General features: G+C 38.7%; 1 protein-coding gene across 4 annotated transcripts in view; it reads right to left on the bottom strand.

The window, feature by feature from the left end:
• The window catches only part of LOC122548600 (CUB and sushi domain-containing protein 1-like), a 2407075-nt gene that overhangs the window by 325143 nt on the left and 2057943 nt on the right, over positions 1-23989 (bottom strand). For all 4 annotated transcript variants that reach the window (XM_087978377.1, XM_087978362.1, XM_087978369.1 and 1 more), the window contains exons 34-37: positions 14424-14627; positions 5111-5235; positions 4501-4597; positions 2355-2459 (exon numbers count right to left, since the gene is read on the bottom strand). In XM_087978377.1, the coding sequence (XP_087834503.1) occupies positions 2355-2459; positions 4501-4597; positions 5111-5235; positions 14424-14627 (531 nt within the window). The remainder of the gene's footprint in view (positions 1-2354; positions 2460-4500; positions 4598-5110; positions 5236-14423; positions 14628-23989) is intronic.

Genomic DNA, 23989 nt, shown 5'->3' with positions numbered 1-23989 from the left:
TTTCAACACTATTTGCGACTCCTTAGATACTAAAGCAACCTGCACCCATCTGTAGCAAGACCTGGACTATTTCCAGGTTTGGGCTGATAAGTGACAAGTGCTATTCACATCACACAAATGTTAGGCAATGAAACTGTACAAGAGAGAATCAAGCCATCTATCCTCGACATTCAATGGCATTACCATCTCTGAAACACCCACTGTAGCATCCAAAGGCGATTACCGTTGGTCACACACTAAGCTGAACCAGCCAAACAGACTCGGTGGCTATAAGAGGAGGTCAGAGGCTAGGAATGCTATGGTGAATAACTCACCTCCTGTTTCACCGATACCTGTCCACCATGAACCACTTGTCTGTTAAGTACAGCTCCAAGAAGCTCAGCACCATTGAACTCCAAAGCAGACCACTTGGTCACTGCTCCCCCCCAAAATCCAGTCCTCTAACATCAATGAGTGATAGGAACACCATTGAACTGCAGCAACTCACCAAGCCTCCTTCAAAAGCAATGTCAGAACCTGTGACCTCTAGCATCCAGAAGGACAAGGACAGCAGCTGCATGAGAACACCATCATCTGCAAGTTCCTCTCCAAGACACACACATGGACTTGTGGTTCAAGGAAGCACTCACTACCACCTTCTCAAGTGTAATTAGGAAAGGGCAATCGTTGCTGACATAGCAATTATTGCCAGTGCTACACATGTGCCAGTGATACACATATTCCGTGAATGAAGAAGATTATTCATACATAGCAACTTCAATATAACTTGGCATTTATTACATGAAATTATGTGTAAGCTTTAAGGGAAAGTGCATCTCTCTCTGTCAGATATTTGTGGCTTTTAAAATATTGCACAAACTACTCTCGCCTCCAATAAAAAGGATAACACATTTTAAATATTCAGTAGTCAATGAAGACAGATGCATAAAACATAGTCCCAATTGGAGGATAAACGTAACACAATTTGATTTATGATTTAAACCTATAATTGCTATTTCAAAATTATGAATTCCATGCAGCATTTAATCAAAGAATAAAAACAGCACCATTTTTTGGTTGTTATTACATACTTACTTGCTGTCATTGGAACTGATTTATTCGAATGAAACCAAACTAAATTCTGTACAGATGGGACACAAGTTGGTATGAATAACTTGACTCAATGTCAGCTGGTTTAATAGCAGCAAAACTCAATGGCAAGAAGCTATCAGACCAAATAAGCATATTGTACTCAAGGACATTGTTCATTTTTAGATGTCTCAGATCAATGCAGTTGATTGCAAAAATTGGATAGATCTTGATTAACTTTTCAGATTTTCTGTGCAGCATGTTTATGGATGCCAGTGCTGCCAAAAGGTATACTTTGCCCAGTATTGAGGAGACCATCTATTTGGAAGATGTAAATAGAGTCTAGAGCTGCTGAGAACTCTTCCTGAAAACAATTGTTGCAATGATTCCATGTCACCAGTTTTCAACTTTTTCTTAAATGGTGGAAGATTCCTGATTATCATTCAGTTTGCACTGCCTGGTGGACTGCACTGCAGCCCAGTGTGGGTCTGGATGCTGTTATCTTTCCAATATCCAGTTATCTGGGTGTTCCTTGTGATAGCTATGAAACTATTGATATTGCAATCCATCCCATAACCCCAGTTCTATCAGCCTTCTGGGATTTGCAGAGGGTGTATGGAGCATATATCTGTTGTAACTCCCACACTGGCATGACCCATGCAAATTCCCTCTATCTACTCCTCTGGCTGGAGGCTCAGCAATGACATGTCTATGAAGTTTCAGTCTGCATCCCAGCATTGTGCCCAGGCCACATGTACATCTGAGGTCAGCTGTTAGAATAGCACTATTGTTAATGCTGCTTACTCCTTATCTCAGAACTGTGAGTTTGAATTTCCTTTGAGCTCACCACTTCTTAAGCTTAAAACTGCAATCTTTGACTGCATGTTGCTGAGAACTCATTCTTATTAGGAACTGTGTTTTTAAAAAAAAGTCAGATCATGTTGTGTGTTGACAGTCAGAAAAGGTCTTCAGCAACCAGAGATGGGTTCAAACTGTGGTCTTGGCAAGTATGAGTAAGAATTAACCCCATTGTGCTACAATGTCCTGTAATAACTGTTTTGCAAAAGTGCACTGGCATTCACAATACGAAAAGAAAATCAAAGGCATAAGAAATATTTAACATTGGTATGAGAATTCAAACTACACCACAGTATGTACATAATTAAAATGCAACAGTTTTAAAATGTGTGATAATGCCTTTATAAATCACATAATTCAAGACTGGATTTATTACAAACTCAGTTCTACTGCTGGTACCTGTCAGCACAAATGCTATGTGTGCTTACTTTTATACTCCAAGTGATAGCCAGCTGCTGCCACACTGATGTCAGAATGAAAATGCAGGTAGAGCTGATTGGAGGTGCTGTTCAACAATGCAGGGACCGTGGTACCTGAAATGAAAATCATTCTTTCAATCTAACTATATCACAAAAACAATTTGACTCTTCCAGTTAACATAGCTGGATTCCTAATTCACAACTATTGTGAGTTACTTGATTGCTCATATTCCTTCCTTATCTCTGTTCAATAGCCAAGTTATCTATATTAGTAAACGAACTGCAGAGACTATTATATTTTACCAGGCTAAGGAATGGGTAGAGAAAACATTGCATCTCAGCCCTCTATTTGACATTCACTACAACATGACTTTCACTATTGTTGAATTTGTTGAATCATGCTGGCTATCCTGGTACTTTGGGTTCACAACAAAGGTAGATGAATGGGAAATGTATCCGTATTTAAGAACTCTGCTATGCATAGGTTGAGGTGGACTGACTTGAGATTAAAGTCTCTGCTTTCCCCTTTTACCCCGCACTGTGCCCTTCATCACTGTACCGTCCCCTAACCTAGACTGTGACAAGCAATAAAATACATATTTCATCAGCAGTTTGCATATGTAAGGTTTATCTGTTCTGAGCACCTTAAATGATCACTTCCTTTACAATTTGTGAAGAAACAGGCAATGCAAAGTTACAGATCTGGCCAAAATTATAGAGTCTACAAGGGACACCTTACTGCAAATGGGCAAGGTGCTGGTGAAACCACATGTGGTGTACTATGGGCAGCTTTGGTTTCCTCACTTAAAAACAAGACACAACTTCATCCGAGGCACTCAGAGGAGGTTCCTTAGGATGATCCCTCCTAATATGGAGGGATTGTCTCACGAGCAAACTTTAAATAGGTTGGAACTCTACTTCCTGGAATTTGAACAAATGAGAGATGGTCTCATTGAAACATATAGGATTTTTAAGCATTTACCCTGAGAGGATGTTCCCCTTCAAGGAAGAGTCTAGGACCACAGGACATGGTCTCAGAATGAAAGGGCACAAATTTAAGACTGAAATAAAGAAGAATTTCTTCTTTGTTTGAAACTCTTTGCCACAGAGAACTATGGGGACAGAGTCCTTGTGGATATTTAAGGCTGAGATAGATTCTTGATCAGTCGGAGAAATAAAAATTACAGGGTAAAAGCAGGAAAGTGGATATGAGGAACGTCGGATCAACCATGATCCTATTAAATGGGGAGCAGCCTCCAGGGGCCGAATGGCTTACAACTGTTCCTATTGTTTATGGTCTTATTTGTCAGAAAGAAGATGGTGACATCCACAAAACTGTTGGGCATTGATTGGGATGTCATGTTGAGGTTATGCAGGATGTTGGTGAGGCTACTTTTAGAGTACTATTCAGTTCTCGTCACCCTGCTATAGGAAGGATATTATTAATTGGAGAGGGTGCAGAAAAGATTTGCAAGGATGTTACCAGGATTGGAGGCTTTGAGTTATAAAGACAGGCTGGATGAGCTGGGACCTTTTCCATTTGAGTGCAAGAGGTTGAGGGGTGATCTTACACAGGCTTATAAAATCATGAGGGGCATAGATAAGGTGAGTTTTAAACTAGAGGGCATAATTTTATGGTTAGAGGAGGAAGATTTAATAGGGACCCCAGGGACAACTTTCTCATGGAGAGGTTGGTTCATATGTTGAATGAACTGCCAGAGTAAGTGGTAGATGTCCGTACAGTAACAACATTTAAGAGACATTTGGATAGGTATATGAATAGAAAGGGTTTGGAAGGATATGGGTCAAATACAGACAGATGGGACTAATTTAGTTTTGGAAACTTGGTCAGCACGGATGAGTTGGACCAAAGGGTCTGTTTCCATGCTGTATGATTCAATGATTCTATAACTAAGGTTCTCCTCATTTAGCTTATCTGACATAATGAAGGTGAACTCATTTTTATGAGGTAATTTGCTCACACAGACTTAAATGAACAACTGAGTAGATCTAAGTATCAGGAAAAGATTTTCACCAATGTTTCACAAAATGTTCCTGTGGCATTTGCACTATAGAAAGTATTAGTAAAACTCTAGCATTGTTTTTTCTTTTTGATTTATGAAAGGGTGTATGACATTGGGTATGAATTTCTTACCTGAGAAGCTCCCAAGTCTTGGCGCAGTTGCATCTCCACCATCATATATTTCTAAGGAATCCCAGTTATGCTCAGTGGCAAAGGTTATCACTTGAATCTATTCAACAAAATCGGGATTCAGTTACAGTAAAGTTCAGAGTTCTGCACTGCTTCATTAATTCATTACAGTTAAATTTGAATCACAAACTATAAAACTCTGAAATATTGCAAATCAAATTCTTACTTGATTTGTGACAATTTATAGAACTTGCTTATTTGTGAGCCTTAATGTTTGGTTACCAACTGACTAAATTTTTAGAGATGCATTTCTCTCCATGTTTAACCAACCTTCATTCACTGACACGGGTCAGTGTTGCCACATATATTTGATGAATAACGAAAACAATTGCTCAACAATGACACTCTCCCCATAATAATTTTACAAAGTTTGCTTCTATATGATTTGGATTTGACTTGCAATTAGCAGTTCTAATTCAAAAACAAATCGAGATATAAAGAGAACAAGAACAAAGAAATGGTATCTACCAGGTTTTCTGAATGTATTGTCAACTGCTGGTGGGCCATGCGAACTTAAGGTAAATGATGTTCGTTCGGCGTGCAAATGACTTGCCTGTATGCCTGCTCCCTCAGTTACTGTGATTTTCCATACGCAATTCAAGCTGTTGCCATACGGCTCTGGGTAACCCGGCGAGAGGATGGTGCCTCTACGTTCTGTCAGATTTCCGTGACAAGGTACTGAAAGAGAAAAGGATCTGTGAAGAAGCTGCTGATCAATTGATGTTTTGCTGGTTTTAACCAGCTTGAAAAGGTAGGCAGAGACTTTCCACTTCCAGAATCATAGTGGAGAAAGACATCCACTGACTCATGTGGCCATCAAACCAAGCACCTAAAGTGCAGGGTCTATAAATAAGGCAATGGAAGGCATTCACACCAATAATACTTTTGACCTGTCTGCAAAAGGGGATTTTAAACGAACACTCCAATTTTCCTTGGGAAGAATTTTGGCTGAAGATTATCTTTTTCCGATGTCCTGTTGTTGATGCATCCCAGGTTATTCATACTTCTTGTATCACTTTTTCATTTGAATATGGCACAGTTTGGCCCAAAGTACAGAGACTTCATTTCAGAGGCATCACCCTTCCAATACAGATCATGCTCAGGTTCAGTTTAGTCTGATGGATTACACATGTATCCTATTCACTAACTGTAGCTCGAGAAGATAGAGGAGAATTGCTTTTCATCACTTTTTAAATGAGAAGCCACAAATGTACAGAAATAGAAAAGGAAGAGGCGAGATAAAATTTAGCCATCCAACTGGGCAAAATTGAAACGGTCTCTAACCAGTCACAAGTTGAAGAGTACAATGATTGTCCAGCTACAGTAATTCAACAAAACTCAAATTGATTTTAATCCGACTGAGTTCAGACTCACTGCATCTCACAAAATGGCTCTGTAGCACAGGAGCCATTTTATTATGTATAGGACATGTATGTCTGTTCCTGTCCTTGTCTTTTTTTCAACATATGTTTTAAAACTGCAACTCCTTGGAGGGGGAAAACAAATATTGCCAGGGCATTAGGAATAGACAATTAACACTGGCCTTGTCAATTCTGGAGTGAATGAATCAAAAACAAAAATCACTGCTAAGGTGATACTGGAAAACTAGAAACAATCAGCCAACAAAAATCAAACCATTTACAGACACATATCTTGCATCTCTCTTTTCCAGGTATTGACTGAGTTCATTTATATTTGCAGATTTTTCAATTTTGATTCAAGTTTTCAGCTCTGACTGTTTTTCACTTCTTTATCCCTGGGTTTGTCTGAATGTTATTTATGTATGTATTTTATTTAAAGCACAAAGCATCCAAAGCTTTACCTTCCAATACTATTCAACATGATAATTGTTCCTATATTCTGCAATTCAACTCCCAACAAGTATTCAAGTATATATTCAATTATGGCCTGGAATGGAGAAAGGAACTGGCTGATCTTGGCTGATGAGAACAAAGGCCTACGGTCTTCTTAGCCTAAAGCTACACCACTATTCAATTAATATTTATTACCTGATAAATTGGAGAGAAATAATAAAGAAGCAGCAGTAAGCATATGGCATTTTGTGCAATGATCTGGGCCCCATACACTCATATAGAGGTACAAAATTAAAAGGAGATGGTTTCGCATAGAAAGTGATAAATTTAAATACTGTTGAGAGTGCTTTGGTTTTAGCCTGATTATCTAGTTTCTCTCGTCAATAGTACTTGCAATTATTTTTAAATGCATTAGCTCTCTGTGGCTTAGTTAGCTGGTTTCTTTGTGCTTCTTCTCAGTGATTGTTTCTGTGTAAATCAGGCCAGCCTTTCTTATTTTGAATGGGAGAGAGTCCAATGAAGACATAGTATCCCTTTCAGGTACCTCTAAAAAGTTCTCAGAACTTCTCTTGAAATATTTGTTGTGGCGTATCATTCAAAAGATTACACTGGGCAGGAATGTTTTGCATTTATTCATTCCTTTCTCAACCAATAATCATTTTCGATGGGTGCGATTTGTGGAAGATCTCTCTCTACAACATTCACCATCACCCCTGGAGTGATTTATTTACTTGCTTGCCTCCACCTCGAGGTTGTTTCACATTATTAAACAGTTTGCCTTGTCTTGGTCAAAGTTCCAAGCAGTTGAATGTTTGTTTGTTTTAAAACACATCTTAAATCAGAAAGGCATGTAGATTTGTGGCAATTGATTTTATTTCAAAACCAGGAAAAATGCATGTTACCATTTAATTATGAGATTAAATTTGTCCAGTTTCCTTCGGGGTTTTTTGTGATAAGATAAGTAAGTGAACAAAAATATGGCACCTGGAATTCAATTTGGGCAAAATGAAAGGCCAACCACTTTAGATCTGAGAAAGACAATTTGAAATAGTTTACACATGGTAAGATAAGAAATTGTACAGGAGCATGTAATTTCAATACCCTTAATTGTAAATCACTGAAAGAAACTGCAGTTACCAACTGCAAACAAAAACAGACAAGGAAATTTGGCCCTTTTCCCATCTGGACTGGAATACAATGTAAAGGAAATTATGCTTCAATTGTACAGGACCATGATCAGAAACTGTCTGGAGTACAGCATCTATTTTGGGCAGCTTAAGAAAAATAATTTTGGTTGTGGTTACAGCAGAAGCACTTGCATTGTACTGAACGTAAAGGGTTACAGTATCAGGACAAATTGCATTCTGTCATTTGTAAGCCATGATTGAATGGCGGAGTGGACTCGATGGGCCGAATGGCCTTACTTCCACTCCTTTGTCTTATGGTCTTATGGTATTTCCTTCAGTTTAAAAGATTTGTGATTGCTGTGTGATGTTCCCAATTTGCTCCATTATCAGCTCACTAATGTTATGCTCTCTGCTCAAGCTCAACAGACACAGTACTGGATGACTACATCAGTAATAGCAGTCATTTCTTGTATTCTACCTGAGTAAAATGCGCTCTCTTGTTGTCTAACATTTGCTCCTTATAGTTAAGATTACAGCGGTGCTGGAAATGCACAGCAGGTCAGGCAGCATCCGAGGAGCAGAAAAACTGACGTTTTGGACAGGAGCCCGAGTTCCTGATGAAGGGCTCCTGCCCGAAACGTTGATTTTCCTGCTCCTCGGACGCTGCCTGACCTGCTATGCATTTTCTGAACCACTCTAATCTTGACTCTAATCTCCATCATCTGCAGTCCTCACTTTTGCCTATCTGCTCCTTATAGACACATTCTTTATTTCAGTATGTGCAGCTGGATAGAGTGGAATTCATAAAGCAAGTTACTGTTTTCTTTTCATACAATTATGTCACATGTTGTGCAGCAGAAACACTGGGCCATAGCCTACACCAAAATAAGAGTAAAATTAATGCCATTCACCATTATTTAAGCAAAAGTTGAAGGGTGACTTCAGGCTGTTAAGCACCCAGAAATAATGCTGTCCAACCTGTGTTGAGCCATTATTAACCTCACAAAGTGTGTTTTTTTTTCCTGTCAGCCTCAAACATTGACATGCATAGAATGTTGTAAATTTGCTGAACTGATGAGGTACATATACAAGCTAAACCCACATCAGAGGCTGCGGGATAGCAATTATACTTGCAAGAATCCTTTTAATAATTGTGATAATCCATTACTTTCAAGCAATCTTGCTGATACTGAAAATTAAACAATACAAGTGTCATTCTTTCATGTTTCAACTTTTCAGGGAGATTTTAAAAATATCAAACTTGAACTTGAATTATTTTGCTTATTTTTCCTTCCTATTCTTTTCTCGCTCTCTTTCTTGAAATAATGTGTATCTTTCTTTTATTTCTCTTTCTGCACCAGATTGGACATTGTAATCAACCTTTTTAATTTACTCCCCATCTCAGTTGTTTTGCTGTTAATTTCCTAATCCTTAGACTTCATTGGCTACCTTTTATTGCCCTCTTCACCCAAGATACAAATATCAAGTTTTTCTTGCTGTTCCATGACCAGCTTGCACTTTGAGCATCTAAGGAGACAAAATGTTTAGGAGTTCGAGGGTGCAGAAATTGGTTTAGAAAATGGCATATAAAATGCTATGCTGCGGTTAAATACAATCTCTTATCTTAGTTTTTATACAACTGCATTCAAAATATTAAGCATTAAGCATAATGAATTTGTGACTTAATACTGAAATTGCACCATTAAGTTTATTGCCGCAATATTATATATTACAGGATATTACAGCATTTTAACCATAGAATCTAGAATCTTCTCTATATTAAAAAAGGCATATAATCTCCTGGCATTGCGCGTGGGCAATTGGGAACAAGTGCAGTCTGTACTTGAAGAAAAGGTAATGGCTGGGAAATAATTGGATTAGAATGTGCAGACGTAATTAATTCACCATACTTCCCATTTTTGCTACGAGTCACAGTTTAAAAGTAGATTAGGATTTGGAAGGCAAAGACATGCAGCTGGAGAATAGATGTTCGTGGGCATAATAGCATGAAGAGCTTTCCTGAGGGTCCTGCTAGCTCCAGCAGTTGTGTGCTTTCATTATGACGTTAATAAGAGATGAATGTCACCGAGGCATAGAGCAATAAAAAATCATTCTTGTCAAAAACCAAAACAATCAATACTTTTTGTAATGTCCAATCTCTGGAAATGACAGCTTGAGCAACCTAACACTCAAAATGATAATGCAACTTTCAAAGAGGACTGGATAGATGTCTTAATAACCCGCTACATCTCGTGCTGATTTCAACTTCAGTGACTTTGGAGCAGCTGGGAACGCAATGTCTCTTTATTAGCTTTCTAGCTCGGCCTTTTGTGCACAACTTGTCCATTTTCCACTGTTTAAAAAAAAAACCTGGATATTAGTTACACAAAACGACAGTTAGTTACACTCTTGGTGTAAACTTTGTTCAATGCCCGCATGATGGACTCTCACCAAGAAGGCTACGGGTTCAAGCATTTCTCCAGAGGATTAAAAATACACTTGAATCTGACATTTCATCAATGCAGGGCCGAGGAAATGTATGTTGACAAAGATGACAAAAAATTAAATTGAGATCCTTCCACCCTCTTCAATCAATGCAAAGGATTGCACAACACAACTACTTTTTGTCATTTATATAAATGATTTGGATGTGAGCATAAGAGGCATAGTTAATTAGTTTGCAGATGACACCAAAATTGAAGGTGTAGTGGACAGCGAAGAAGGTCACCTCAGATTACAACGGGATCTTGATCGGATGAGCCAATGGGCTGAGGAGTGGCAGATGGAGTTTAATTTAGATAAATGTGAGGTGCTGCATTTTGGGAAAGCAAATCAGAGCAGGACTTATACACTTCATGGTAAGGTCCTGGAGGTATTGCAGAAAGAGAGACCTTGGAGTGCAGGTTCATAGCTCTTTGAAAGTAGAGTCACAGGTAGATAGGATGGTGAAGAAGGCATTTGTTGTGTTTTTGTTTATTGGTCAGAGTATTGAGTACAGGAGTTGGGAGGCCATGTTGCGGCTGTACAGGACATTGGTTAGGCCATTTTTGGAATACTGCATGCAATTCTGGTCTCCTTCCTGTTGAAACAATGTTGCGAAACGTGAAAGGGTTCAGAACAGATTCACAAAGATATTGCCAGGGTTGGAGGATTTGAGCTATAGGGAGAGGCTGAATAGGCTGGGGCTGTTTTCCCTGGAGGCTGAGGGGTGACTTTTTAGAGGTTTATAAAATCATGAGGGGCATGGATAGGATAAATAGACAAGGTATTTTCCCCGGGGTGGGGGAGTCAAGACTAGAGGGCATAGGTTTAGGGTGAGAGGGGAAAGATATAAAAGAGACCGAAGGGGCAACTTTTTCATGCAAAGGGTGGTACTTGTGTGGACTGGGCTGCTAGAGGAATTGGTGGAGGCTAGTACAATTGCAACATTTGAAAGGCATTTGGATGGGAATATGAATAGGAAGCATTTGCAGGGAAATGGGCTGGGTGCTGGCAGGTGGCACTAGTTTGAATTGGGATATCTGGTTGGCATGGACGAGTTGGAGCGAAGGGTCTGTAGTTGTGCTGTACGTCTCTATGACTATGACACTATAACACTATTCAAGGAAGTCACCTCAACCATCTTCAACATCATAGATTATTTAGCCATTCATCTCTCTGCTAATTCAAGAATATGTCTTAAATTAGTTGATCCTTTTCCTCACATTACAACAGTGATTTCATGAAAAAAAAAACCTAGGTCCATTGTAAGTAAGGTATATGAAAACTATTTCTTTCTTTCTTACGAGAGAAACAAGATGATACAGAAGGCCAAGAGAGGTCTCAGGACCTACCATGACAAAGAACTGTGAGAACAGTGGGAATGAGGTCAAGGCGCTCCGACAGAAAAAAGTCAGAAAAACCAAGAATGGAAGGCCTATGGACATCAAAGTAAACTTACATGGTGAGCAACAGAATTGAAAATAATGACAAAGGAGGCATGCTCATGATAAACACAAATAAATGAGCAGAAGGATAAGGAAGTATAGGTCTGAGAAGAATACGGCCATATCGCAAAACAAATGTGAGGAAATGGAGAGAGTAAGGAAGATCAAAGAAAAATAAAGGAAAGAGGTAAAATGCATCACAGAATCTCGTGACATAGAAGAGGGCATTCAGTCTGTCCTACCGATGTCATCTCTTTGAAAGTCTTTTCTGTGGGATTGTGCTCCCACATTTTCCCTGAACCTCAATTGCACAATGGCCTCTACATACAACAGGATGAATCTTACAATTTTTGCTTGCAATGAAATTTCTGGAGGTTTTTTTGCCAGGAGGAGTTAAGAGTTTTATCGCTGTACCTTATAAATGTGCCACATTAAATACCTATCCTGCCCTAATCACCTCCTTTGCATTCAAGTTCTACATTACCTTACCACACATTACTCCTGGAACAACTCACCATTCAGCAGGTAGCCAGCTAAAGACCAGCATCCATTGCATCAGCGCGATCTTTATAAAGCTGCTGTGCACTTGGACAATCACTGGCATTCTGGAATTGCCCTACTCTTTGAAGGACAGCAGTGGAACATGGCAGAGAAGGGGAAGATAGCACCGTGATTCTCTAACAAGGACTTGGAAGTCCAAGTGGATGGGGTCTTGCAAAGGAGAGGAGTCAGCTTCCCAGAGGAGGTTACCACCTGGGTCAGTGTCATCTCCAGGGTTTGGGAAAACAGCTAGCTCTACCCCAAGAAAGTCAATGACCTTTCTGCTTCACCAGGATAAGTCTCATACTTGACTCTCTTGCCTCACACTCAGTCTACCTCAGCTACTGTCCCCATCTCTGACCATCTCTGCTGTTCTCACGAACACATGCAACTTCTTCCTGCACTGTTTATCTGTCATAATCCCTTCCACCAGCCTCACCCCAACACTAATCTTGTATAGGAGGAAGTGAGGACTGCAGATGCTGGAGATCAGAGCTTAAAAATGTGTTGCAGGAAAAGCGCAGCAGGTCAGGCAGCATCAAAGGAACAGGAGAATCGACGTTTCGGACATAACGAAACGTAGATATTTCTCTCTGTAGATATTTCTCTCTGTTCAATCTGGTTCTTTGCTGTTGGGGAACACCTCTTGATATTTCTCTCTGTTCAATATGATTTTTTTTGCATCATGAGCCTTAGTTAATGTTATCACTGTCACTTTAATCTTGTGTGCTTCTCATGCTGAACAACTCAGCAATGTAGTACTTTATCAAATACATTTTTTAAAAAATCTACAGCATTATCTTCATCAACCCTCCTTGTTATTTCATCAAAAAAACTCACTCAGGCTTGTCAGATGAGGGTTGCCTTTAACAAACATATGCTGGACATCCCACCGTAACCAATAATTATTAAAGTAGCATTCATTTTGTCCTAAGGACTGGTCTCTATTAGTTTTCCCCTTACAGATATTCAACTGGTAACTGGACAGGTTCATGTCTTTTTTCTTAACTGATTAGCTTTATAGTCTCATAGACTTTTGGCAGATTTCTATTTCTAAGAAGGATCAACAGATTTCTGTTAGGGTATCTGTTCTCTCTCCCCAAGCTTCCATTAGCAAGTTAAGGTGTGCCCCCTCTGGAACAAGTACCATATTAACTTTGAGTGATGCAAAGCTGTTGATCATTTACTATTTTCAAACCATTCAATGTCACAGAACTCCTGCCTTCTTTCTGCAATTCTGAGCCTGCTTCCATCACACACGTCTTTTGCTTCTTTTACGCATTACTTTTGAATAATTTCTACTCCCTCGAACCTCTACTGTAATATTAGTTTCATCCTTTTTTAAATGAAACCTGATGCAATGTTTTTGGTTAATATCACAGTCATGTTGTCTACATGCAAGAGAAAATTTCCTTCTTTGTCCATCACCAGCCCTAGCACTACAATGATAATCCTCTGCTGCTTGTAAATTTATAAGACATTTTATTTAAGGTTTTCAACTATGTTTTGGACTTAACATTTGTCAAAAACCACATTTTCGGTTTTATTTCATGATTTTTGGAAACCTACTTTTCTCCTTATATTTAGTTTTTGGCTCCAACTTGAAAGCTTGTCTTTGCTCATTTTCTGTTGTCCTCACCGACCTCGCTTTCCTGTCGATTTCTACAATCCAAATCATTGATATTGCTTTGCTTCTCATTTGCTATTTCATTATTGACCACATTAACTCCTTTCCACTATAGCCATAAAACTAATTATGTTTATCACTATATTCATGTTCTTGCACTGAAATAACACTCTATCTGACATATTTTGTTGGGTTCGAAATGTACTGATTAAAAAAGGTCTCATGTAAACATTTTAGGAATGCTTTACTTTTTAACAAGTTGGTGAAAAGTCAAATTTTCTATCACTGCTCCACTTATCTTTGCCTCTTTAAACTGGTTTTTGGACTAAATTTTCCCTCACCTCTTCCAAATTTTACTTCTTGCTCACTGTATATCTTTCTCTTTTCTCCGACTGCCGACCAATGAATGAAGATGATTCCTTCAATAACTGTATTGTACCCTGAAATTCCCAGGAGTGCAACAGTGTGTGAGTCAGAGACAACTTCTTTCTGAGATTCTGCCCTTTTCACAGACCAATGTAAAATTATTTGTAAGTTAAAAAGTCTATTGCTGAGTGAATCTATTTTAAATAAATACATTTCATGATGTTAAAGGGTGAAAACTATCTGGAATTTCCAACTGAGGCATTTCCATAAACCGAACCCTTCAGTAAATGGTCTAAAAGCTAAAGCAGACTGCGTGCAGTGGAGCAGCACACAATATGAAGCTGGAAGCCGCAAATGTGGTCAATAGATTTACACAGATCACCACCCTGCTGAAAAATACTCATAAGTCTTAATACACTTGTGAACTTCCAGAATCATTAAACAGGACAATTCCATCTGCACTTACCTACACAGCTTGGTATTGTATCATTCCACTGTGCCAACCCATTAGGCACAGCCTGACATCGAATAGCCTTTGAGCCTTGGAGGTGATATCCAGCATTGCATTCGAAACGAACAATAGAACCTGCAGAAAACTCTGAACCTATTCTTCGGCCATATCTGGGCTCAGGAACAGAGCTGCACTGGGTGGCACTAGTACGAGGAACAGCTGGAAATAAAAATAAGAATTGGAGTTAACTTTTCAGTAATGAATAGGATCCAGCAGGGGAGCAATATTTTATGCACTAGATTTTTCTACCAAGACACTACATCTGATGTACAAATTGAATACATCAACCATTATGCCGCAAAGCTGAAAAATGCCATAAACTCAAGAATTGTAACTTTCTTCTCTTGGGTATTTCAGATTTATCCCTAAATGACTTATAGGGTTTCATTCCCCATGAAGCAAAACTTGAACTTATTTTCTCAAATAGACATTTTGTAAGTGAGAAATGTGAAATAGTATCAACGAAACAATTTTTGCACCACATCAAAAGAGTCATTTATAAAGCAGGCAGAAGTGCATAATTACTGTTCTATTGTTTTTCTCTGTTGAGCATTCTTTAGCACTCCTTGCTACTCGAGATCCATTCATGATCAACTATAAGATGGCAGTAATGATTTAATGAACAAGTATCTAGTGTCATATCAGGTCCCAAATAGTCCTGGGAAATACTTGGTTCCAGCAGCAGGAGTCCTTTCAAATTATGTCATTCATTAACTGATTTTGCCTTCCAAGAGGCAAAAGGTATTTATGTGTGCACATGTATGCATTTTACTTTCCTGCAGTAATAAGTCATGTCTGTTTCCAAGACAGCAGTCCCTGACGGCTTCTATAATTTACTATCTGATACACCAACATTCACAAACTATTAATTGACAACTCCGCACATTTCCAAGCTGACATGCTATATTCCTAATTTGCTATAATTTCTTCCTAGTCTTTCAAGTAAAGTCTTCAGAAGGGTATTGGCAACAATTAGAACTCAAGTGGAATATGTCCATTGACATCCTTATATTTGATGTTACTTTCCCCAATGGCCTCCTGTACTAGCACTCCCTATGCCACATAAACATATAGACACCGAATCCATTCACAGTCTTTGGGTAACTCTGCTCCCTGATTTTAATTGGGGAGACATTGTGTGCTATAATTGTCTTTGGTGTCCTGAACTTAAAAGACAAATTTAAGCCAGGGTACTCCTTTACAACCAGTACTTTATTTCGAGATGTTGGCAGAGTAGTGGGGCTGAGCCCAGGGCTCATCAGCTCCCATTGTTTTTCTTTCATTCTCTTTATTTCCTTCTTTTAACTTTTGCTGGTTTTCGTTTTTTTCCTTTATCTTTTCTTTTTTCTCTGTTTTTTTTCTCTTTTAAGCATGGAAAGTGGCAGGTAGGAGGACACCTCGAGTGGCAGCAATGTCAGGACGAGCCAGACACAGTTCCATCCTTGGCAAGGTCTCCTCGTAAGTGAGGAACACGTTCCAGGCTGATTCGTCCATCCCAGACCCACAGGCTAGGCTGAGGATGCAGGTCCACAGCTAGGCTTCAGTGCAAAAGAGAGAAGAAAGGCAGTTTCGGACAGGCACGGTGGTCTCCTGGTCTGGAGGTAATGTGCTGACATGGAGGTCTCACCCCTATGTGGATGTCTTCTTTGTCTTCGGTGTCCACATGTATTCCAGGAGCCCGCCAGAAGTTCTCATCCAGGAGTGGTGGTGTCAGTCCAGCATGGCGGTCTTCTTCAGTAGAGTATTCAGCAGATCAGAAGGGTGGCCTTGTCATGGCTGCATCTTCAGAGTATTCAATCGTTCTTAAATCAGCTCTCCCCAAGCCCAGGAGCCATTAACTCAGCAATGATGAACTTTGTCTTAGTTTTGGTTCTTTTTATTATTATTATGCATGGGCGGCACGGTGTCACAGTGGTGAGCACTGCTGCCTCACAGCGCCAGAGACCCGGGTTCAATTCCCGCCTCAGGCAACTGTCTGTGTGGAGTTTGCACATTCTTCCTGTGTCTGTGTGGGTTTCCTCCGGGTGCTCCAGTTTCCTCCCACAGTCCAAAAATGTGCAGGTTAGGTGAATTGGCCATGCGAAATTGCCTGTAGTGTTAGGTGAAGGGGTAAATGTAGGGTCTGGGGGGGGGGGTTGCTCTTTGGAGGGTCGGTGTGCACGTGTTGGGCCGAAGGGCCTGTTTCCACACTGTAAGTAATCTAATCTGTATGACTCTGACATTGATGTAGGTGCCATGTTCAACTTATTGAACTTTTCACTAATTTTTCATGTAAAAGTACATGTGACAATTACTTTCTATTCTATTCTAGTAGCAATATCAGGTCATTATTATTATTATTATTATTCATGTCAATGGATAAGTACATGATCAAACAAACTAAAATCACACATGATAAATGACTACGAGGATACAAATGACTTCAGCACACTGGCACTGTATTTCAGATATGGATTAACATCAGGAAATAATAACAGAAGAGTGCAAAGAAAGACTTTTACTCAGAGCTGATTCACCTTACTAATGGTAATTCTCTGGAAATGCAATGGAATCTTTAATTACCTGTGGTGGACAAATTGTGTTGCAAGTTTGGTGCAGTTATCAACAACAGAGCAGAAGCAAGTCCTGACCTTCACAATGGATATATTTAACGTACAAACTAATCTCGTTTCTACATTCCAAGTCTTTTCTCAATATTATACAACTGAAGAACATAAAGGGAAAAGGAAAATTACAGGGCAATGGCAATACAAGAGGCAAATGGGACTAATTTAACAACTCTTTCAAAGAGCTTGCCAAGTCAGAATGGTCAAAAAAAAATGAATCTATGAATTTCCAGATAGATGAGTACTATCCATCCAGTATATATGTTCAAGCTCTTCTTTAATCTGTTAAATATTCATAGATGAATTTCTGCATTGTCAATCATGGGAAATAGTATCTTACAGCTGCACACGGCACTGAAAAATGTTCTACAGTCATTTTGAGACAAGAATTTTAATGGTAAATAGGATTACTATCATTGCTTTGAAGGCAACAGTGGTAACTAAATGAATCAAAAGGTTTGAGGTTTAAGTTCCACTTGAGCTTGTGATGAAAAATCAAGCCTCAGTATTGAAGGAGAATTGCACTGTTGGAGATGCAGTCTTTCAGATGAATATTCATGCAATGACACAATACAAATGATGATTCCACAAGAACAGGGAAGAAAGATGCAGAAGAGATCTCTTGGGTTCAAATCTGCTGTGCTTGATTGAGTCTGTTTACAATTGATGTTTACTGTGCTTGATTAGTTAAGTCTGACTGTGAACTCAGAGAAAACTAAACACACCATACATGTTGCTGGGGGAAAAAAAGTCAGCGTATAGCAGAATGTTTTTTAAAAGGCGCTTGTCAATAAAGTTTCTAGAACCATAAAATAATTAATGTGCCATCATTGCATAGCTCGGAGTGGTTACAGAAAAAAAAAGTCAACACAGAGCAGAGGAACTAGCGATGAGCTGGAGAGTAAGGGGCATGACTAACATGAGATTACGTGGCATAGTATTGCATTTTTGTTCAACTATTTATTTACCAATTGGAGTTAGTTCCAGTGGGCCACGTCAAGCATGTGTAATCTCACAGTCAGAGTTACAGGCAATGCTCACCAATACTCCCAGTGAGCACAGGATCACAGAATTATTCCTAACACAGACAGCGTAGATTGAATTTCAGTGCATAAATGATGAAGGTGCATGGAATAAATCTGAGGAGATGAGTGGTAAAGCACTGGGCATGGGATAAGAGAGAATGTTGGTTTAAAAAGCAAGGTAACAGACAATTTTGAAGGTGCCACTAAAAAGATAGAAACAGAGTTGAGAGTCTGGCAGTGAGATATGAAACATAATCTCATGAAACATTAATTAACACCCAGCTCCTTTTTGAGGACAATAGTTTTATTTAATAAAACTGACATTGCATCCATGGCCACTTATTGTACTTATGTCAGGAGATTATTAACATAGACCATAATTCTCAATGTCTCACACTTTGTGAGCGATTATCTTTCTGAATTTAATTTACTATTAATGAAATAGGTCTTGAAAATATATTGAACAGAACTGGTAAATCTGACAGATATGGGTTAAATAGACAATCTCTAAGGATTCACAAAGTTGCAGTGTGAATTTGACATGTGTGGCTTGTATGTCTTTGATGGATGTTAAAGCAGTTTTATAATAAAGCCTCTTTACAATTACAATTGGATTGTTCAAAAAGGAACACTTTTCACTTTGGATTCATGTGATGAGTACCAGAAAAGAATACTGTTTTCGATATGAATTATTCTTCTTTATCCTTTGGCAAATGTTACATACTGCAGTAAAATTGAAATCAGTATACTGTAAAAGTGTATGCCAAGGAAGGTTAAAGCTGAAACGGAAGGTGATAAATAAAATGATTGAATTTCAAATTTGGATCATTGTGCTCATTTATTCTTCAGCTGCTGCTCTCAGGGGCATTTAGAAGTCTTATAAAACGGCACAGGCACAATTCCTTCCTGGGCCTTTTCTGTGAAGAATTCTACAATTAGATAGAAGGAATCATAAAATCAAGCAGAAACAGTCTGGATCTTTATGATCATTAATGAGAATTGATTAGCAAATGTGTCCATGCAATTTTATTATCTTTACTTGTTCCTAAACATGTGTTATTAGCCAAGGGTAAACAATTTTAGTTTCACCACAACAGATTTTGCAGGCTCCAATTTTCTTTCTGCTACTGGAATACTGCTGAAATTCACATTTCATACTATTGTTCTGGACCCGCAGACTTCTTATTAATACTTCACTTCAGTGTGCTTGACTGGTTGCTGCAAACAAATGCCAATACGCAGTACTTAAAGTTAAGAGCCGATTTAGTGGAGGTATTCAAAACTATGAAGGCTTTTGAATGAGTGAATTGGGAGAAACTGTCTCAGCTGGTGGGAGGGACAGTTAGCCAAAGGGCAGCAATTTAAAATAATTAGCAAAGGACTTTGAGGGATGAGTAGATTTTTTTTCATTGAAAGCTATGACCTGAAAGATGATGGAAACAAATTAAACAAAATCTATACAATAGGGAACTGGATATATTAAAAAGGGAACATGGGTTGATTTCTGTGGGAAGGGAATAACTTGTTCTAAGAGGTACCATGGCATCAAGAAGTCTCTTTCTGTACGATGTGGTTTGATACTTAACAAAATTAAATGCACTTCATTGAGTACTTAACTAAAGATAGTTAGAATTTGTTCATTAAAAAAAATGCTTCATGATAGGTACTTAGTTATCAAAAATCAATTGTTTAAACAAATCAAAAGGTGAGAAATGGAAGTCACGTAGTTATTATTCTCACCACCTTACTGGGCACATATATGACTATATTTTATGGATCCATGATAGCAGAAATGATTGAAAACAACAAACAAAAATAGGAATTAAAACTGGCTCTGACATTCGATAAGATTTCTTGTAATCACCAGTTGTAACTTTGGTAAGAAATCGACAGATCCTCAGAAAAAAAATAAAGTTTTTTAAAAATTACAGATATTTTGATATTGACAAAATTGCAGAAAAATATCTACCACATTGTAAGATGTCCAAATTTTATTTCGGATAGATTTGATGACAGTAATGGATTCCATTTGTTTAGATTGGTTCACTTTCCTGAAAGCATACTCAATTGCAGCAATTTGAGGTCAGAATCTCAGCAGCGAAATGAGAATGCTCTTCAAGCCAGCAGAATTGTAATTCACCACAATCTATAACCTCATGACTTGGTATGTCCGTCACTCACACATAACCATCGACTCTTGGGATTAATTTTCTTTGATTAGCAATGAAGAGTGTGACAGGAGGAGCAGCAGGTATTGCTACAAATGGAGCCTCAACCCAAGGAAGCTACAACAGAATACTGCGTGCATACTAAACAGTGAAATCAGCACGTTGTTGACAGAGCAGAGGTTATCCCAAAAGCAATGAAGCAGATTAAAGATTTGAAGTCCTGCCTTATAAATTCATAAATGGTGCTTTACAATTAAAGGAAGCTAAACTGAAAGTTGCTATACACCTAGCATACCATAGGGTGCTTTCTCATTTTGAAAAAATACAACTCATGGTGAGTCTAACCTGAGGGTCAAAGCAAGGAAACACTTGGTTGAAGATGACATTGTAAAGTGACAGTGAAATTGACATGAATAGAGGTCACTGGAAAACAATGAATTGAGTCTCTACAGCAGGTAGGAAGATGGTTGTAGTTGTTGGTTGCCAATTATCTTAGTTTCAGGATATCACTGCAAGAGTTTTGCAGGCTAGTGTCCTTGACCCAACCATCCTCAGCTGCTTAATTAATTACCTTCCCTACAACATAAGGTCTAAAATCAGGATGTTTAGTTCCATTCACCACTTAGAGATAATGAACAATCTGTGCTTTCATGTAGCAAGAGCAAAACAATAGTAAGCTTTGTGGTGATAAGTGATAAATAACATAGTGCCACATGAGCACTAGGCAATGACCATTTCCAACAACAATGCCTTTGCAATTCAATGGCATTACCTTGCTGAATCTGCAACCATCAGTATCCCAGAAGTATCAGCCACATAAATACTGTGGCGAACAAGAGTGGGTCAGAGGTAGATATTCCATAGTAAGTACTCGCTTACTGACTTCCTAAATCCCATCTACCATTCACATTGCACAAGTCTGATGGAATTATCTTCATGTGCCTGGACAAGTTCATCCAATAATGCTCAAGGTGCTATAAACCATCCAGGATGGAGCAAGTTGCTAGATTGACATTCGATGCATCACCTTAAACATTTACACACTCCACCATGGCCATGCAGAGTCAGCAATGTGCATTATCTACAAGACGCACAACAAGAACTTTCCGAGGCTTCGTCGATAACACCTTCCAAACTCATGATATCTGACACCAAGATAGTCAAGGACAGCAGATGCATGAGAAGAACACCATTTATGTGTTCCCCTCCAAGCCACATACCAAGTCACATATCACTGTTCCTTCACTGTCGCTGGGTCAAAATCTTGGATTTCCCATACCTTCAGGAGATAGATGGCAGACTCATCACCACCTTCTCAAGGGCAATTGGGGAATAAGCGTCTTCCCTGCCCATTACGCATGAAAGAATTAAACGATTACCAAGAATGCTTGTTAATCTATGACTGAATGAAAAAAAGTATTTTTTGTGATTATCTATGAGATCAAAAACTCAACTGAAAAGCATATGTGCTTCTTTGAACTTCACTAAACACAAATTGCAAGTGTGAAAACTTATTTAGAACAAAGAAGAACAAAGAAATTTGCACAGAATCTCTACAGTGTGTAAACAGGCCATTTGGCCCAATAAGTCCACACCAACTCTCCGAAGAGTATCCCAGCCAGACCCATTCCCATACCCTATTATTCTACACTTACCCCTGACTAATGCACATAGCCTACACATCCCTGAACACTATGGGCAATTTAGCATGGCCAATTCACCTAACCTGCACATCTTTGTGTTTGTCAAATCCCATTTAAAATGTAATTATGTGATATTCTGATTGCTTCAGCAATACCGAGCAGTAGGGTCTTTTTTGAAAGAAGACCTTGATGATCATGTATCTGCACTGAACTAGAAAATGATTTTTTTACTGTGATCATTGAAATTAATCTTCATAAGTTGAAAAATCCTCAATTTATAGTTGACCAGAGCATTTCTTAGCACTACATAATGGCATGCATCGTATATCATGGTTTACAAAGTATGGCAAGAATTATAAGTAAACATTTGTATACTGTGTCAGCTAGTGGTGTAACACTTTGTCTCAGCAAGCCAGTTCATGCACAAGCAAAATATTGTAAAATTTTTAAAAATCTTTCAACATCAGCATGCCAACAATCTCATTCCATTTCTTCTGATGGGATTTCTGATTCAATTCTTCTGACATATTTCAACATGGAAATAATCCAAGTTACTTCAATCAGCAACACTTCTCTACTGTAAAAACGAATGAACACAGGAGAGGGTAATATTCATTCCTACGGATAGATGCAATCTAAATATTAATTTTAATAGATTACATTGACCTTTAACTTTTTAAGGTAGCTTTGTTCAGAAAAATGCATTGTGCCAAGAAGCAGAAAACCTGGAAGGAGCGTGCAGACTGAGGTCACACAGTCCAGTTTGTGAGTGAAATAGAACTATTGCACTTTTCAGCTCAGTCAGAGAGAATCAGCCCATTATTGCTCTCACTCTCTTGTTCTTGCTCATTCTCAGCAAAGAGCATGAAGTGAAAACCCAAAGAAACTTATTTGTGCAGGTTTCCTGAAGAAGATTCATTAGATTCTCCCCCACTAACTTCAGTAAAGGGAATTCAGCCAGATACAACTGTTACGGGAAGTCAATGCAATGCCCAACACTTCTGCATGCAGAATAATTTTGGTCACAGAGCAAAATTTGGGACAATCCATGACTCATCCTTTTCTCATGAGTTTAACTATTATTTGAAAGTACTTCAAAATTAACATACTGCTGAGTTTCTTTTGTCTCTCCTCTGAATTATGGGTATGTTAGTTTCTCCGAAGAGTAACATATTATTTGCCTGATTCAACCTATTTGTCTCCTGGTCTCTTTGCTTGACAAAATTTATTTTGAAGTCAAGATTAGAATGGCGCTGGAAAGGCACAGCAGGTCAGGCAGCATCTAAGGAGCAGGAAAATCGATGTTTTGGGCAGGAACCCTTCATCAGGAATGAATTTCTTATTAGTCATAAATTAGTTGATTGTTGTTGACGATAAAATCCTGGCTGACTTGTTGTCAATACCAAATCTGACAAAAAGTGACACTTAATAGTTTCCTGTGTCACCAAGCTGCTTAATATTACTTTTGTGACTAGGACTGGGACCAGAAAAGGTGCACCCTTCCACCCTCTGAAGTAACATCATTCTCCACCCTACTGCAGTAAAGGCATTAACAATTTTCAACACCAACAAATCCTATGCCCAATGAAGAAAAATGACAGTCTCTGCACAAAGCATACAAAAGTCAATAAATTTAGGAAGTGTCAATCCTCAATCTTCATCAACTTGCTCAGCAAAATTAATGAATTCAATGCTGGAAATATTGATGCAGATTTTGTGAAGAGTATAATCAATGACAAAGATGGAAATAAATGATAAATACTTAATAATGGCTGTTTATCTTTGTAAAATATAGATCATGTTTGCTAATTTCTTCTTTCACTCTTATGTGTTTTTTTCAGTGCTGCCCTTATTATGCATGAATAAGAAACAAGAGTAGACCACTTGGCCCTTCAAGGTGAAAGTGAGGACTGCAGATGCTGGAGATCAGAACCAAAGGGCGGCACGGTGGCACAGTGGTTAGCACTGCTGCCTCACAGCCCCGTGTCTGCGTGGGTTTCTTCCGGGTGCTCCGGTTTCCTCCCACAATCCAAAGATGTGCAGGTCAGGTGAATTTGCCATGCTAAATTGCCCGTAGTG

Source organism: Chiloscyllium plagiosum, unplaced genomic scaffold (assembly GCF_037043375.1).
Source record: "Chiloscyllium plagiosum isolate Xiang-an unplaced genomic scaffold, Cpla_swu_hap1 HiC_scaffold_3, whole genome shotgun sequence".
Lineage (NCBI taxonomy): Eukaryota > Metazoa > Chordata > Chondrichthyes > Orectolobiformes > Hemiscylliidae > Chiloscyllium > Chiloscyllium plagiosum.
Note: the sequence above shows the minus strand (reverse complement) of the source record. Positions and strands in the feature narration are given on the sequence as shown.